Source organism: Lichtheimia ornata (assembly GCF_029851405.1).
Source record: "Lichtheimia ornata isolate CBS 291.66 chromosome Unknown scaffold00083, whole genome shotgun sequence".
NCBI classification, from domain to species: Eukaryota; Fungi; Mucoromycota; class Mucoromycetes; order Mucorales; family Lichtheimiaceae; genus Lichtheimia; species Lichtheimia ornata.
The window spans coordinates 1-14336 of NW_026695403.1; the positions used below are offsets into that span (position 1 = coordinate 1).

The following is a 14336-nucleotide window of genomic DNA, read 5'->3' on the forward strand; positions in this document are numbered from 1 at the left end:
TAAAGTAGGTTGATCCGAGCTGATTTGACTGAGCTGCGGTCAAAGAGAGATTACATCACTCTGGACATAAAGCACGCTCGATGTAGCTCAACTGATGTAATCTTGTGTGAGCGTAACTCAACCAAATCAGCTCGGATCAACCTACTTTAATCATGGAAATGAATGTCTAGAGCAGGAGCATCGTCCACCTACAATAGAATGCACAAAAGTTGGGAATGCACAAAAGTGGCTATTAGCTGCCAATGTATGACATAAAAGTGAGGGTTGCGTACCTTTCATGCATTGTCCCTGAAGTCCTGACTTTTTAGCTGAGTTACCCAAAGAGGTCCTTCTGCATCTTTGGCTCTCCAAGGTCTAGCTATTTGGCAATGAACAAAGACCACTTCTCATATAGCATCACGCTTACAAACATAAAGGTGCCTGTATCTCCAAACTTTACAGTGAAACGTGGGTTTTGAATAGAGCAATCGGCTCGGCTTGGCCAACTGCACCTTGGGTGCAAGTTTCACGATCAAGCTTGCCAATCCCAGATTTCGCAATGTCGCCACCAGCCAAACTGGATCCGGGGGTCGACCTCTTCGACGACGACGACCAAAAAAATATTTTTTTGGGCTGTTTGCGACATTGAACGCGAAACTTTCACACAAGGTGCTGTTGGCCAAGCCGAGCACATTGCTCTAATGAAAACCCCACGTTTCATTGTAAAGTTTGGAGATACACCTTTATGTTTGTAAGCGTGATGCTATATGAAGAGTGGTCTTTGTTCATTGTCAAGTAGGTGGACCCTGGCAGAGCAAAAGATGCAGAGGAACCTCTTTGTGTAACTCAGCTACTTTGCATGGCTGCAAGATGGAAGGATGATACTGTATACTATTGACAATAGCCCATACATTGCGAGCTAATAGCAATTTCCTCACAATCGGTACTGTTGCCTACTCTATGACATGTGAGCGATTCTCCTGCTCCGGTCCAACATTTCCATCATTCGACTTTCCTGATCCGAGCTGATTTAAGTGAGCTACGCCAAAAGAAAGAATACATCGATCCGTATACAGTATGGGCTGCCTATCTCCCACTGATGTACTTGCTGTTTGACCATAGCTCAGTCCAATCAGCTCGGATCAAACCAATTCAATCATGGAACGAATGTCTGGAGCAGGAGCATTATTCACATGCAATGGGTTTGTCAATAATTGGGAATGGGGGGAAGTGGCTATATACGACCCATTTATCAATGAATGGACCATCTTAATAAACATTCACGCCCACCATGCATATATAAATAGGATGTTGTCGTCTATCATATATACCACATCTCCCTCCTTTGTCATCATCTCTTCGATTACCTATGCTATCATCAAGAGCTCAAGAGTACGTACGTATCTTGTATATGGCAACCTTTAGAGAACCTTGAAAGGTCAATCACGTCAACTCCATCTCTCATTATACATTATAAAAAAGATCGTATTATCAGCAGTGCTGGAGGTGAACGCTCTTTTTAACGGTATCACTACCATTATGCCTGAGCTTGAATCGGATGTTGTCTTTTGGGTGGTGGATTGTCATTAATATTGTCTAGGACATGTGCTATATTGAAAGGGGAAAATCGGCAGGTGGAGAACAATATTGAGAATGGGAATGGTTGATCTTGTGGAAAATGCCGTGGCAATGCTCCTGAAGACATCAAGAAGGCTGTTGTTGTTAGTACTAATTAGTGGTATAGTGACAACACCAATCATCCCTATAAATCCATCATTGTAAATAGAGCTCATGATGGCGTGTTATTGTATCCATGGTCATAGTCTAGAACAAAGAGATGTGTATTTGTCATGCAAACGAGGGCGTCATGGGATGATCAAATAACGCGTAACGGAGATTGGGAGCCAGCACCACATGGTGCACCGTGATTCGCTAATGCTAGTGTGTTTAAAGAAAGAGCGCGTTTATACAAAGGAGATTAGTATGCAAAATGGGCCCAACCGGTTACTCTCTTTCTTTTTTCACATATTTATTTGAAAAGAGATATGGCATTCTTTCGAAACCTATTTCTATTACTGCTCGTAGTCAACGCTGCATTCCTCGGGTACGACCACTTTAAGGGCGGCGATATTGCTGTTAGCCTCGTTGACAATGCCAAACGTCTGGATGTACCTACCGTGCAAAACCATTTCCAACAAACCTGGACCTCCATCAAGTCGACCAATCCTGAAAAGCTTGCTGGCCATGTCAATGCTGCCTTTGATCAACTCAAGGGTTTCAACTCGTTCTCTGATGTTGTTGACCACGTCCGTGCCAAGGTGTCTGGTGCTGTAGGCGGCTCAGCTGATGGTGGCCGTATCATTCTTGAAGACAACGTATTTGTATTGAACGACAAGAACTTTGACAAGGTGATTGATGGTTCTCGCCCAGCCCTTGTTGAGTTTTACGCTCCCTGGTGTGGTCATTGCAAGAAGCTTGCTCCTACCTATGCTGAATTGGGTGAAGCATTTGCTACTGTTCAAGACCGCGTTGTTATTGCCAAGGTCAATGCCGACGAACAAAGAGATTTGGGTGCTCGCTTTGGTATCCAAGGTTTCCCCACTTTGAAATGGTTCCCCAAGGGTGTCACTTCCCCTGATGGTATTGAGGATTATCGTGGTGGCCGTGATCTTGATTCCCTTAGCAAGTTTGTTCATGAAAAATCAGGTATGTATGTCCATGATGTGTATGTGTATCATGCATTATTGAGCAGAGGGATTGATATCATCGGGGTTGATAGGTGTTCGTCCTCGTGTCAAGTCTCACAAGTCGGATGTCGTTGTCCTTGACTCGCAAAACTTCAACTCGATTGTGAAGGATCCCAGCACAAATGTCTTGGTTGAATTTTATGCTCCTTGGTGTGGTCATTGCAAGAACCTTGGTAAGCATACACCATTTTAGGAAATCACATGAAAGTGGATTATTCACTTACCCACCCATCTCCCATAGCCCCCATTTATGAGAAGGTCGCTACTGCTTTTGCTAACGAGCCCAACGTGAGTATCACCCTTTTTTCTTATCTCTACTTTTGATATTAATCATTTTTCAAATAGTGCAAGGTGGCCAAGATTGATGCTGACAGTGAACGTGCTATTGGTACCGAGTATGAGATTTCTGGTTTCCCCACCATCAAGTTCTTTGGCGCTGGTGAGAACAAGGAACCTGTTGCATATGAAGGTCCTCGTACCGAAGCTGGTTTCATTGAATTCTTGAACAAGCAATGTGGCACCCAACGTCTTGTTGGTGGCTCTCTTGATGCTACTGTATGTATCATTTTCAATAGTATTCGGAGGTGGATGATAGCTAATCTTTATGTCCATGTATAGGCTGGTCGCATTGCTGAACTCGATCAATTGGCTATCAAGTTTGCCTCCACTTCTGATAAGGCTGCTCGTGAAGCCATTCAAAAGGAAGCTACTACTGCTGCTGGTGAATTGGGTACTCGGTAAGTTATGGATGGGTGGTTACGGGGAAAATGACTCATCTAACGCTCCTATCTCATCTCTAGCAATGCCAAGTTTTATGGTATCGTCATGAAAAAGGTTCTCGAGAAGGGTGATGGATTCATCAAGACTGAGAATGCTCGCCTTGACAAGATCATCAAGTCCAATACCGTGACCTCGAGTAAGGTGGATGACTTTACTGTCCGCAAGAACATTCTTGCTGCTTTCGATAAGAAGGCTAAGCCCGTTAGCAAGGACGAATTGTAAATATATCAAACACACACATCACACATCACTTTTACACACAAGCACAACCTTTTATTCTGTTCCTTTTCTCCCAATCAAATAAAAAAAGTGAAATATCCATGTCCACAACAACACTAGTATGCTGATTTATTCTCGCTTGTTATATCGATTATGCGTAGATCAAACGGAAAATGTCATTGAACACCCAGTAAGAGGAGCCTTCAGGGACCAAGTGGAAGGTTTGCATGAACATTTGGGGGTTTTGTTCCTCATCGATCTATGAAACCATGAGTTAAGTGTCGTCATTGGATGGTATACATGTCAAAAAGAAAGAAGAAAAAGAACTCACCAAGAGTTGACCAGTGACAGTGACAAGGATAGTACCGCTGCTGGGGTTAGCAGGTTGAGCATCGATAGTGCTGATACGGTGAGCGACCTTTTGGAAGGGGAGACCCTATAGATTAGACGCGCGATAGCACGTACGCGTGTGAGTAATGGTGATGATGATAGGGCAATAGCGTTCCAATGATATGACTTACGACAAGCTTTTCAATGATAGCACCATTGCCCGAACTTTGTTGGCCTTCAAAGGTCAACATGGACTCTGGTCTCTATAGAATAAATAAACGTGGGATGTTAGTTCCTGATTGCTCTCATCCATAGGATTGCAGGGGATACTTGCGTAAAGAGGAGCCAGGTTTTGTCTACCGGTATCGAAGGTTTGGTAGTAGAATTCGACGAAAGCCTTGGCAACTTGGTTGAAATCAGCCATTATATAGAATCAAAAAACAGAGAATAAAATAGAAGGAAGCGAAACGGACGCGAGGTCAAAGTAGGGTAACAAAGTTTTCCATCTCAGTGTGTGTTCCAATTGGCGAAACCATCTTCCGAGATTACTGACTGCGGCAATCAACATGTGCCACTAACCCTCTACAACTACACATTTCCCATTTGCCACATCCAGCAACAAACATACACAACATCATTTATCCCCCATCACAAGCCATGCGTATAGTGATGATAGAATGACTGGTTGACTCGTTGTGCTTTTATAATAGTACTATCAAAGATGGACCATTGGAATAGATACGTGTAAAGAGCGTGAGAGTTAATTGAAACAAGAGAGAAAAGGCATATAAGATAAAAGCTGCTTGTTTGCATAAAAGAGAAACATTGTACAATAATGATGATCTAGATTAGGAGGATGTTGTGTATCACATTACTATCATGCAGGTATGCGTTTCAATCATAATGGGCACAAGGCGGATAGGACATTGTCATGGCAACAACAACGACGAGGTAATGATAATGGTGGATGATGATATAGGCATCGGTCATGCGGCACCCACCGAAAAAAGGCGCGCTGCCTCCAGCAATTCGCATTTGTTCTCCTTCTTTCCCTCTCGTTTTTCTTTATCGTTCCCTACCTTACGCGTCTTTTTTTCCGTTTCCTTCATTTCACTACCTTCATTCTGCGTCTCCAATGTCGCAATCCACCAACCAAGATGTTGCAGAGGTGAGTGGGGGTGAAAAAGGAGCCACCTTATCGGATGTTGGAAATCCAGGCACCACTCTATGAGTACCCAACACAACACGCGTACACACACGCACACCCAGAGAAAGAGTGTTACTGATACAGCATAATAATTCATGCAAACCGTATTTTCAGATGATACATCGGTTAAAGACGAGGCTCGCTTTAGCTAATTTTAAGCGTCAGCATGGTTACGAAAAGTATGATCTCCACACGCTTGAATCCAATCTCTTGCTGCATCAACATAAACGTCCAAAGAAACAAGATGAACCTCCTCCCAACTATTATCGCCGTTATTATCATCCATCACCACCACAACAACAAGACGATAAGATGCCTCCTGCAGCAGCTGTACGAAAAGTGGCAGCAACACGTAGCACGCCATTGTATCCATTATCAGCAAAAAGAAGCACGTCGCCTAGATTCCCACACAAGCGACCATTATCGTCCTCATCTTCATCCACCACTCACAATCGCCAACATCGAGCAACCACGGTTGAATCCACCAGTCCTCCTATCCAACATACCACTGAAGATATCAATCCAATCCCATTTTCCTCTGATGAAGAGGATGCAGCCAATCTACTGGTAATGCTTCATCACCATCACCATGCATGATCTTGTTTTTATTACTTTATTATACCATTACTCTCCTTTTTCATCATCCATCATCTATCTTGGTTTGTTTGCATTCTTCCCGTTCATTCTTCTATCTTTTCTTTTCCATCATATTATACAGCAAGCACACACGCACACACACACAACATGATCTAGTAGTAGTTCACACGTGTACCCATGTTGGGCACGAGGTAACCCAAGAGTCCTTTTGCATTACACCGCCCATTTAGCCTGTCATTGAACTTTTTCGCTCCTTCATGCAACAACAGCTCCATTTCTATTTCCGTTTATATAGCCCGATGATCGACAATCCCCAATTTCAATCCCTCTTTTTTGTTTCTTTTTCTCTTTTTCACTCTCTATAAACAATTGGGGAACTTTGACTATGCCTGTGCCTGGAGCCTACGAACCAGAACTTGAGTTTTCAGATCCTTCGGCTGTACGCGAGACAGCCCTTTTCTCATTCAACCCACTCGTGTACTTGTATTTCATGCTCTCATTCTTGATTGTGCCCTATCCACTTTATTGGTGCATTGCCAGACGATTGAATTGGGAGACAAACGAAAAATCAATGGCACGACATTGGAGTGATATGTTCCATGGCTTCTCCTATGGCACGCTTTTGTTTGTGTTTGGCAACTATACGCATGCATACAGGTACGTTGTTGTCGTCGTTGTCACATCCCACACGATCAATTTTTTTCTAACATGGATACAGCTGGATCACAGTGGTTGCCTTTTACCCGATGTTGTTTGGCTATGGATGGATTGCCGAGTTACCCTTTACTAAGACATCATTGCCCAACATTAAGAATTGGCCATTTGGCATGTGGGCTGTATTTTTGACAGCGATTGTGTAAGTGATAGTAGTGGAGCAAAGATCGTTTCGTGAGTGTGTGTGTGAAAATAACAACAAACACGTACGTAGGATCATCCTTGCTTTTGCAGCTTTCCATATTTATTGGGCAGCCATTCATCCCTTACCTTTCGTGATTTACTATGTATGTGCCTTGCTGATCCCAATCTTCTTTTTTGTCCTCTCGTTTGCTATTATCAAGGAAACCAATGAGAATTGGTCAAGGACAAAGATTTATCGCATTCGTGTGTGGATGTTCACTCCCAAAAAGACGGCACCCAAACCACCTTCTCCTGCTGCACAAGAGGAAGGCCAAGCTGATTCCGCCGCTGTTGGTGACGGAGCACAACACGATGCATCCCAAGAAGTGCTTGTGACACAAATCCCGGAACCCACCAACCCATACACCAAAAAAATAAGCATGCATCTGCACCACTGGCAGATCTTTTACATGCTTGCTTATTTCACAAGGTAACAAAACAATCGTTCTCTCGCATTCTTTGGATCACTCATTCGCCATAAAAACATTAGATTCACACATCCCGTTTCTCAAGTGGGTGCAGGCATTGTTCTTGCATGCTATATGGAAGGCATTTGCGCATGTAACGTATCGTGATCCAAACCACACATAATACCCCCTTTTGTCCTACTCGTACTTTAGTGTCAAAACATACTAACTCAGCTCCCTTGGTACCTATTAGATGGATATGATCAGCTCCTGAATGATTGATCTAACAACAAGCATGATGCATCCTATCATAGTAGTCACAATAGCAGTAGTTAGGTGATGAGTGGTATAGTGTTTATTCTTAACAACGTAGTTAAATATATGTAATTGTTGATTTTCGATGTACAAAAGAAAGCAAAGAGTGGTGATGCTATATATACAGAAAGGAGGGATGAAATGATATACGGATGGGAGAATAAGAATGGGAAGGGCGGATATGAGGATGATGATGTGAGAGCAAATTGGCTTTTAGGCAGTCATGTTGCACCAAGCGGAATCCAGCACTTGACGTGCTGTGAGGCGTTGTCGTGGATCCACGTGCAATAAACCAGCAATCAAAGAGGCGAGTGGTGGGGAGATAGTGGGAGGCATTTCAAAATCACCTGACAAGATCTTTTGTTGGAGACGTGCATCGTATGTATCATCAAAAGGAAGTCTACCAGCGACCAAGGCATACAAGATGATACCAAGTGACCACATGTCAGTGCTTGGAGAAGTGATCACCCATGGTGTACGAATTTGTTCTGGTGCTGTGTAAGCAAGAGAGCCACCTGCGTATTCTTGTTTGATGCTGCTGCCATCCTCATCATCATGAGTAGTGGTTGTAGTAGGTTGTTGGTAAACAGCAAGACCAAAATCACCCAACTTGATGGTTTTCTTATCATCCAAGAGTAACACGTTATCGAGCTTGAGATCCTTGTGCACAACACGAGCGTCATGATGCAAGTATTCAAGAGCACTGGTTAGCTGGCGGACAATGCAACGAGCTTCAGCCTCTTCAAGATGCTGCTTTTGTTTTACAAGATCCAATAAGGTGCCACCGCCACAGTACGTGCATACAGCATAGCACATGCCTGATTCAGTCTCGAGTAATTTTTCCATCGAAAGCACGTGAGGATGATCTAATTGCTTCCAAATAGCAAGCTCACGTTCTTGGCTTGTCACTTTGACTGCCACTTTACGCCCATCAGAAATGCAATAGCCGCTACGCACACGTGAAAATCCACCATGGCCAATAACGTTCTCCAACACGTAATCATCCAACTCATCACCATCCTGCTCCTCATCGTTTCCTGCTGCTGCACCCAATGAAGATGGCAGTGATGAAGGTGGGGGAGAGGCAAAACTAGCCAAAAAGGATGCGGCAGGGGATTTGATATGATCCCAAGACTGTGCACTGACAGGGGGAGAAGCAATGGATTTCGTGTTGCGACGTATCAAATGGCATTTGTTGTGAGGAATGTCTTTGCGAGGTGAGCCATGTCCAGAAGAGGAGTTACAAGAGGAATAACCCGATGGGGATACAGGTGGGGAATACTTTTTGTCGTGGTTGAGGTGATGAGGAGGAAGGAACGGGTTTTCATTGATAGGGTCGAATGCGTTTGCTCCAGGATAGGAAATCCCAAGAGGATTGGTGTCAATATGGAGAATGTTGCCTTGCGTCGTCACTTGTTGAAAGTAAGCGTTCTTTGTATGCATTCGATTATCAAATAGCAAAGCAAGCAAACAGGGGGGGAGATAGAGATAATGTGCAAGGGGCAAAAGTGAAAAAAGATAAAGAAGAGGAAAAAGAGAGGTCGAGGAGCAAGATCAATTGATAAAGAGGTTTCTGTACCCAATCACTCGCTTGATCCCCTTTATCTTACCGGGCTTTATCAACGATCCTTCTTATCGTCCAATCAGCTTGCTTCTTGATCCGATAAGACGGTTAGGTCCGATTCCTGTAAATGGTAATGGTAGGGTCTGGTGACACGGGATGCCTCTAATGACAGAAAATAAAGCACGAAAACAATTGATCGTCATGGGATTATCTTTTTCAGCCTTTATCTTTTGTACACACACTCATACAAGGGTAAAGCTAATAACTATTGCTTTTTGTAGATGGCATTTTGGTAAGAAAAAGCCATGTCGGATAAGCCGGAATTAACAGGGTCTCAGATATAGGATTCCGCGTTATTCAGCAACTAATGAACCAGGGCCGTGATCACTGGGTTTTACAGGCTGTTGCTTGACATGCGACTTTTTCCCTGCTTGCATTCTCAGCCCACTTCCCACACACATTCACACACACCCAAATTATACTTACACACATACACACGCACACACACACACAAACATGCATACAATTGCATATATTTAGTCAAGTCACCGAGAAGACTCCTCTGTGTGCAAATGGGAATGGTCAAAAGGGGCCACTCTGGTGACCTTTTTATTTGTTGGCAAGCATCATCATTCTCAACTCCCCCCCCCCTTATTGACCTCTTCCGGTTGCTTCCGATATTGAAAAAGAAAACTCGTGTGTTGGGTTTTTTAATTGAAATTTCTGCAGCATGCAAAGACAAATGCGTTATAGACGTAATGTAGTTGTGGGTACACGTGAACAATCTTAATATCTAACGTCTGGGCATGCCCCGACCACGACCACCACCACGAGGCATACCAGCAGTGGGCTTCTCGCTTTGTTGGTTCTTGACAGTTTCATCCACCGACAAAATCAAGCATGCTGCTTCTGTTGCTGCTGCAATGGCGTTGGTCTTCACCAATGCTGGTTCCCAAACAAAGGCTTCAAAGTTGTCTGCAATTGTTTCGTTGTTGATATCCACACCGTACCACGTTTCACCTAGCAACCGTAAAAAAATGATTACCATTAACATCCTTCATTTCCACACGTATGGTTCTCATCATCATCCTTTCATACCTTGAGCATGCTTCATACGGAGCTGATTGAGGATATCAGTGGCATCAAAGCCAGCATTGTCACAAAGCTGTCGGGGAATCACTTCAAGTGCCTTGGCAAATGCACCAATAATGAGCTGTTGCTTGCCTTCAATGGTACGCGAGTGCACACGCAAATACTTTGACAACTCCATCTCCGTAGCACCACCACCTGCAACAACGAGGTTGTTTTTGATAGCACGTCGAACAATCATGATAGCATCATGCAACGATCGCTCTACTTCAGCAATGAACTGCTCAGCACCACCACGCAACACCAATGTGCAAGTCTTTGCCTTGGGGCAGCCTTCAAAGAGGTTGAATCGTTCACCGCCAATTTGCTTTTCTTCAAAGGAGTCACATTGACCAAGGTGCTCAGCACGCAAGTCGGAGCATGTAGATTGCAAAGAGCCACCAACAGCTTGGATAACACGATCCATATCATCCTTAGCAACGCGGCCAGCACAAAAGATGTCACGATCAGCAAAGTATTGAGTTGCAAGATCACCAATGGGAAGCTTGGAAAGGACAACCTTGGCACCACTGGCAACAATTGCTTCGAGCTTTTGGAAGATGATTTGCCACTCGGCATCCACAATGGCTTGGTATTCAGAAACCTCCTCAACACGCACTTCAGCATTGTCCTTCTCTGCCTTGAGTTCCAATTCGACATTGAGACACAAAATCTTGGGGTTCTTGAAGGATTTAGGTTGTTGCTCGAAACCAGCATAGGAGAAAGTCTTTTTGAAGGCAACACCATTCACCAACATCGAATCTTGCATAGCACCACCGGGAATGCGCTTAATGCCAATCATCTTTTCATTAAGGGTATCCTGATCCAATGCCAATACAGCGTCGACCACCATCTTGGTGAAAAAGTCCTTTTGCGAGTAAATCAACTTGGATGACATGGCGGTTGCAGCACACTTGGACAACAGATCACGGAATTCCCTATTGATATTAATCAGCACAAGCACTCTATTATCCACCCACACTTCATCATCATCACCTATACTTACTCTTGATTGTCCTTGTTGATTTGTATGGCAAGTTCCTTGACCTTGTTGATAGCCTGTCAAATTGCATCATGATCAGTTACTGTTACTGCATATTCGAAATAAAAGCACATGACATACCAAACGAGCAGCATTACGGTATCCTTTGATAATGACATGGGGGCTGACACCATCTTCAATATATCCCTTGACTTCCTTCAACAATTCACCAGCCAACAATACAACACTCGTGGTACCATCGCCAACCTAATACCATATCATGAGTCTTCCCTTTTACACTTACTCGGCTCACTTTTTGATTTACCTCAGCATCTTGAGAACGAGCAATGTCAACAAGTGTCTTGGCAGCAGGATGAACGATATCAAGCAATTTCATAATAGTAGCACCGTCATTGGAAATGGTAACTTCGCCTAGAGAAACAGGTATTTAGCATATGCATAGAATGACATTTGTACGTGTACACCTACCTCGTTCATTGACCATGAGTTTATCCATACCACGGGGACCAAGAGTGGTCTTGACGGTGTCGACGACTGCACAGCAAGCATTGATATTGGATAACAGTTGGCCCTTGCCTTGCGATGCGTCGGTGCCTTCCTTGAGAAGGATGATTTGTGGTTGCTAACGAATACAGATTAGACTTGGTCACTGTAAAAACACGCGTCATGTCTCTGGTGCAGCTAGCTGTCAAGTGGATCTGATACCATAGGACCGAGAACGATGAAGCATCAGGACTTTTGGGTGCCATCTGCCAATAACCACGTGTACTCGTTTTTTTTTGCTCCTCCTCCTCCATGCCGATCCCTCGAGAACGCGCAATCCAATCGGAACAGATCACGTTGTAGACTAGCAAGAGACAATAGAATAAAGACGAGATGCTTACCATCATGCGTCCTGCCATGGTAATGTCGTAGTTTTGTTGTAAGTAAAGGCGTGCGCTTTTGACAGTTGTTGGTGGATGAAAAGCCCCTCTCTCTCATTCAATTTGACGGCGGCGTCGTGGCCCCACGCCAACACCTTCGTATTCCGCTCGTCAGCCATCCCATCCCTCTCTCTCTCTCTATGTATGCCTTACTCTCTCTCGCTCCCTCAATATTATATTGTTGACAAAATAAAATGGCCTACTTGATCACTGTCATCTATCATGTTATTATTGCAAAGATACGTTGAATAAGCTATGATTCGAGATGTAAAGCATCCACGTCATAAAAGTCATCAACCAGTCAATGTATGGAAAACACGTGCTTTTATCCAAACCGATCATTCCTACATGCACTCAACAACCACTGATGTTCTTACATGTACCATGAGGGGCATAAGGATATACACCAACGACGTTGGCTTCAAGTCACATGAAGCACAACCTGTCATTGCTCAACTCAAAATCTGACGTCGGGGATCTGTGTACGACGTTGTTTCCTTGGTATTCTTTGACATGCCATGACGCTCCTATAATCACCCTTCCTATCTACCATTATCCTGCTTGGTAATAGGGACTTGTTTTGGAATCAAATATGATCGTCGATGCTATCATCAACGAGGAACCAGGGTAGTAAATGAAAAAGCCGTTGCTATTTTGCATCATTTAGTCTCTAAACAAAGTACGCATGAAAGGAACCCATTAGCATTTATAAGGTAATAGGTTTTGAGGAGCCAATGCCAACAAGTCAACAAAGGACTACATTTGTTCCATGAAAGACATTCGCACTATCCTATGATACATCTACACCCAATACCATTTGTTATCCAAGTGTATGAAGAAAAAGCTGATCGAATTAAATCAAATGTTGCAAGACTGAAATAGCAGTACTTTACTACATTGAGAGGAGTATCTTTTTACAACGATTGAGAACATGAAGAAAAAGGGGAGGGAGATGCTGTTGCTTTTTTTTGTGTGTGTGTAGTTGCGATTATGAGCTGCGGGCGAATTCGACTCTCAAGATAAGGTTATCGTAACCGTAGCCGTTGATAGCTTGTTGTGCGCGCTCGGCATCTTCTCTATCAGTGAATGACACGAAAGCAAAGCCCTTGCAAAGACCTGTTTCCCGATCACGTGCAAGATAGACGCGAGCAATGTGACCAAAGCGGTAGAACAAGTCGTGAATATCACCTTCGACAACATCCTCAGACAAGTTGGTAACACGAAGAGTAGCACTATCATCACGTCGAGAATCACGCATGGATTCACCAGCACCAGCACCTTTACCACGGAGATGAGGAGGTGTGTATTTGGATCCACCGGCATTGGTATCTGCTGCTGCTGCTGCTGCTGCTGCTTCGGGAGTGCCTAAAAAGATTCCACCACATAGGTCAGCTTTTGCTTATCCCATGTCACTCACTCCCTCCTTATCCATGCATTTACCTGCTTCGAGCTTGACGTTTTGGATCGAGTTTGCAATTTCGTCCAAGGGTTGCAAAGTATCCTTGTAGGGACACTTGGATGTGAAATGTTCGCCTTTACAGATACGGCACATGATGTTCTTGGCCTTGGCTGCACGACGCACCTTGTCTTGTGCTTCTTCAGCTGCAACAGTGTCCACGCTCTGTATAACGTTTTGCATTAGATATATGTCGTATCCTCATCCACCCATATGTATATATCCATTTACCTTGCCAGTAGTGCTACCAAGCTTCAATGGGATGTTTTCACCAATGGTGGTAGTGGAAAGATCAGGTCCAGGCTTGTTGCCGGTCTCATCACCAAACTTGACCCATTTTTTACGTTGAGCAACGGCCTTGTTGACATGTTCAGTAACGAGTTTGGATCGAATCTTGCGTGTCACCTAGTGGTATCCAATGTATCAATATCGCTGTCGACGGTTGCCATGCTACCTATTCTCCCCCCAATTCAACAATCACCTTGACGCGCTTGCCATCTTCATTGTCTCGATATACAACAATGGTCTTGATGCCATTCTCGTCAGAAATAACCTTTGGTTGGAATGCGTCTATCGTATACGTCGAGGATTCGGTTAATGTCGCTGTCGTCGTGGTAGATCCTACTAGCTTCATCGCTACTAACCCTCTTCCTCTTCAATTTCGTCAGCCCAAGAGTGCTTCGACTGTGGTCTATACAGGGTAAATGAGTAAGTCTATACAGGTCAATCGGCCAATGGGTGAATGTTACATACACAGTGTCAACGGCCATATTGTATAGTTCAA

General features: G+C 43.9%; 7 protein-coding genes across 7 annotated transcripts; 3 read left to right on the forward strand and 4 right to left on the reverse strand.

Annotated features, from left to right (window-relative positions):
- Nucleotides 1–2024: 2024 nt before the first annotated feature.
- On the forward strand, nucleotides 2025–3728 carry O0I10_011125 (protein disulfide-isomerase domain; the record flags this gene model as incomplete). The annotated part of the gene is made up of 6 exons (XM_058491096.1): nucleotides 2025–2685; nucleotides 2759–2899; nucleotides 2968–3014; nucleotides 3072–3281; nucleotides 3345–3463; nucleotides 3527–3728. 6 exons carry the CDS (start codon nucleotides 2025–2027, stop codon nucleotides 3726–3728), a joined length of 1380 nt encoding a protein of 459 aa, XP_058338092.1.
- Nucleotides 3729–3876: 148 nt separating this feature from the next.
- Nucleotides 3877–4479, reverse strand: O0I10_011126 (uncharacterized protein; the record flags this gene model as incomplete). The annotated part of the gene is made up of 4 exons (XM_058491097.1): nucleotides 3877–3984; nucleotides 4057–4161; nucleotides 4247–4318; nucleotides 4390–4479. 4 exons carry the CDS (start codon nucleotides 4477–4479, stop codon nucleotides 3877–3879), a joined length of 375 nt encoding a protein of 124 aa, XP_058338093.1.
- A 711-nt stretch (nucleotides 4480–5190) lies between these two features.
- O0I10_011127 (uncharacterized protein) lies at nucleotides 5191–5859 on the forward strand (the record flags this gene model as incomplete). Its single annotated transcript, XM_058491098.1, has 2 exons — nucleotides 5191–5223; nucleotides 5377–5859. 2 exons carry the CDS (start codon nucleotides 5191–5193, stop codon nucleotides 5857–5859), a joined length of 516 nt encoding a protein of 171 aa, XP_058338094.1.
- Nucleotides 5860–6244: 385 nt separating this feature from the next.
- On the forward strand, nucleotides 6245–7331 carry O0I10_011128 (uncharacterized protein; the record flags this gene model as incomplete). The annotated part of the gene is made up of 4 exons (XM_058491099.1): nucleotides 6245–6516; nucleotides 6578–6715; nucleotides 6788–7186; nucleotides 7247–7331. 4 exons carry the CDS (start codon nucleotides 6245–6247, stop codon nucleotides 7329–7331), a joined length of 894 nt encoding a protein of 297 aa, XP_058338095.1.
- A 360-nt stretch (nucleotides 7332–7691) lies between these two features.
- On the reverse strand, nucleotides 7692–8921 carry O0I10_011129 (uncharacterized protein; the record flags this gene model as incomplete). The annotated part of the gene is made up of 1 exon (XM_058491100.1): nucleotides 7692–8921. The coding sequence occupies one exon, from the start codon at nucleotides 8919–8921 to the stop codon at nucleotides 7692–7694; it is 1230 nt and encodes a 409-aa protein (XP_058338096.1).
- A 914-nt stretch (nucleotides 8922–9835) lies between these two features.
- On the reverse strand, nucleotides 9836–12075 carry O0I10_011130 (T-complex protein 1 subunit eta; the record flags this gene model as incomplete). The annotated part of the gene is made up of 7 exons (XM_058491101.1): nucleotides 9836–10062; nucleotides 10141–11108; nucleotides 11177–11229; nucleotides 11294–11419; nucleotides 11478–11584; nucleotides 11642–11795; nucleotides 12058–12075. The coding sequence occupies 7 exons, from the start codon at nucleotides 12073–12075 to the stop codon at nucleotides 9836–9838; spliced, it is 1653 nt and encodes a 550-aa protein (XP_058338097.1).
- Nucleotides 12076–13084: 1009 nt separating this feature from the next.
- O0I10_011131 (uncharacterized protein) lies at nucleotides 13085–14322 on the reverse strand (the record flags this gene model as incomplete). Its single annotated transcript, XM_058491102.1, has 6 exons — nucleotides 13085–13461; nucleotides 13537–13717; nucleotides 13784–13957; nucleotides 14034–14122; nucleotides 14197–14243; nucleotides 14306–14322. 6 exons carry the CDS (start codon nucleotides 14320–14322, stop codon nucleotides 13085–13087), a joined length of 885 nt encoding a protein of 294 aa, XP_058338098.1.
- Between the last annotated feature and the right edge of the window lie 14 nt (nucleotides 14323–14336).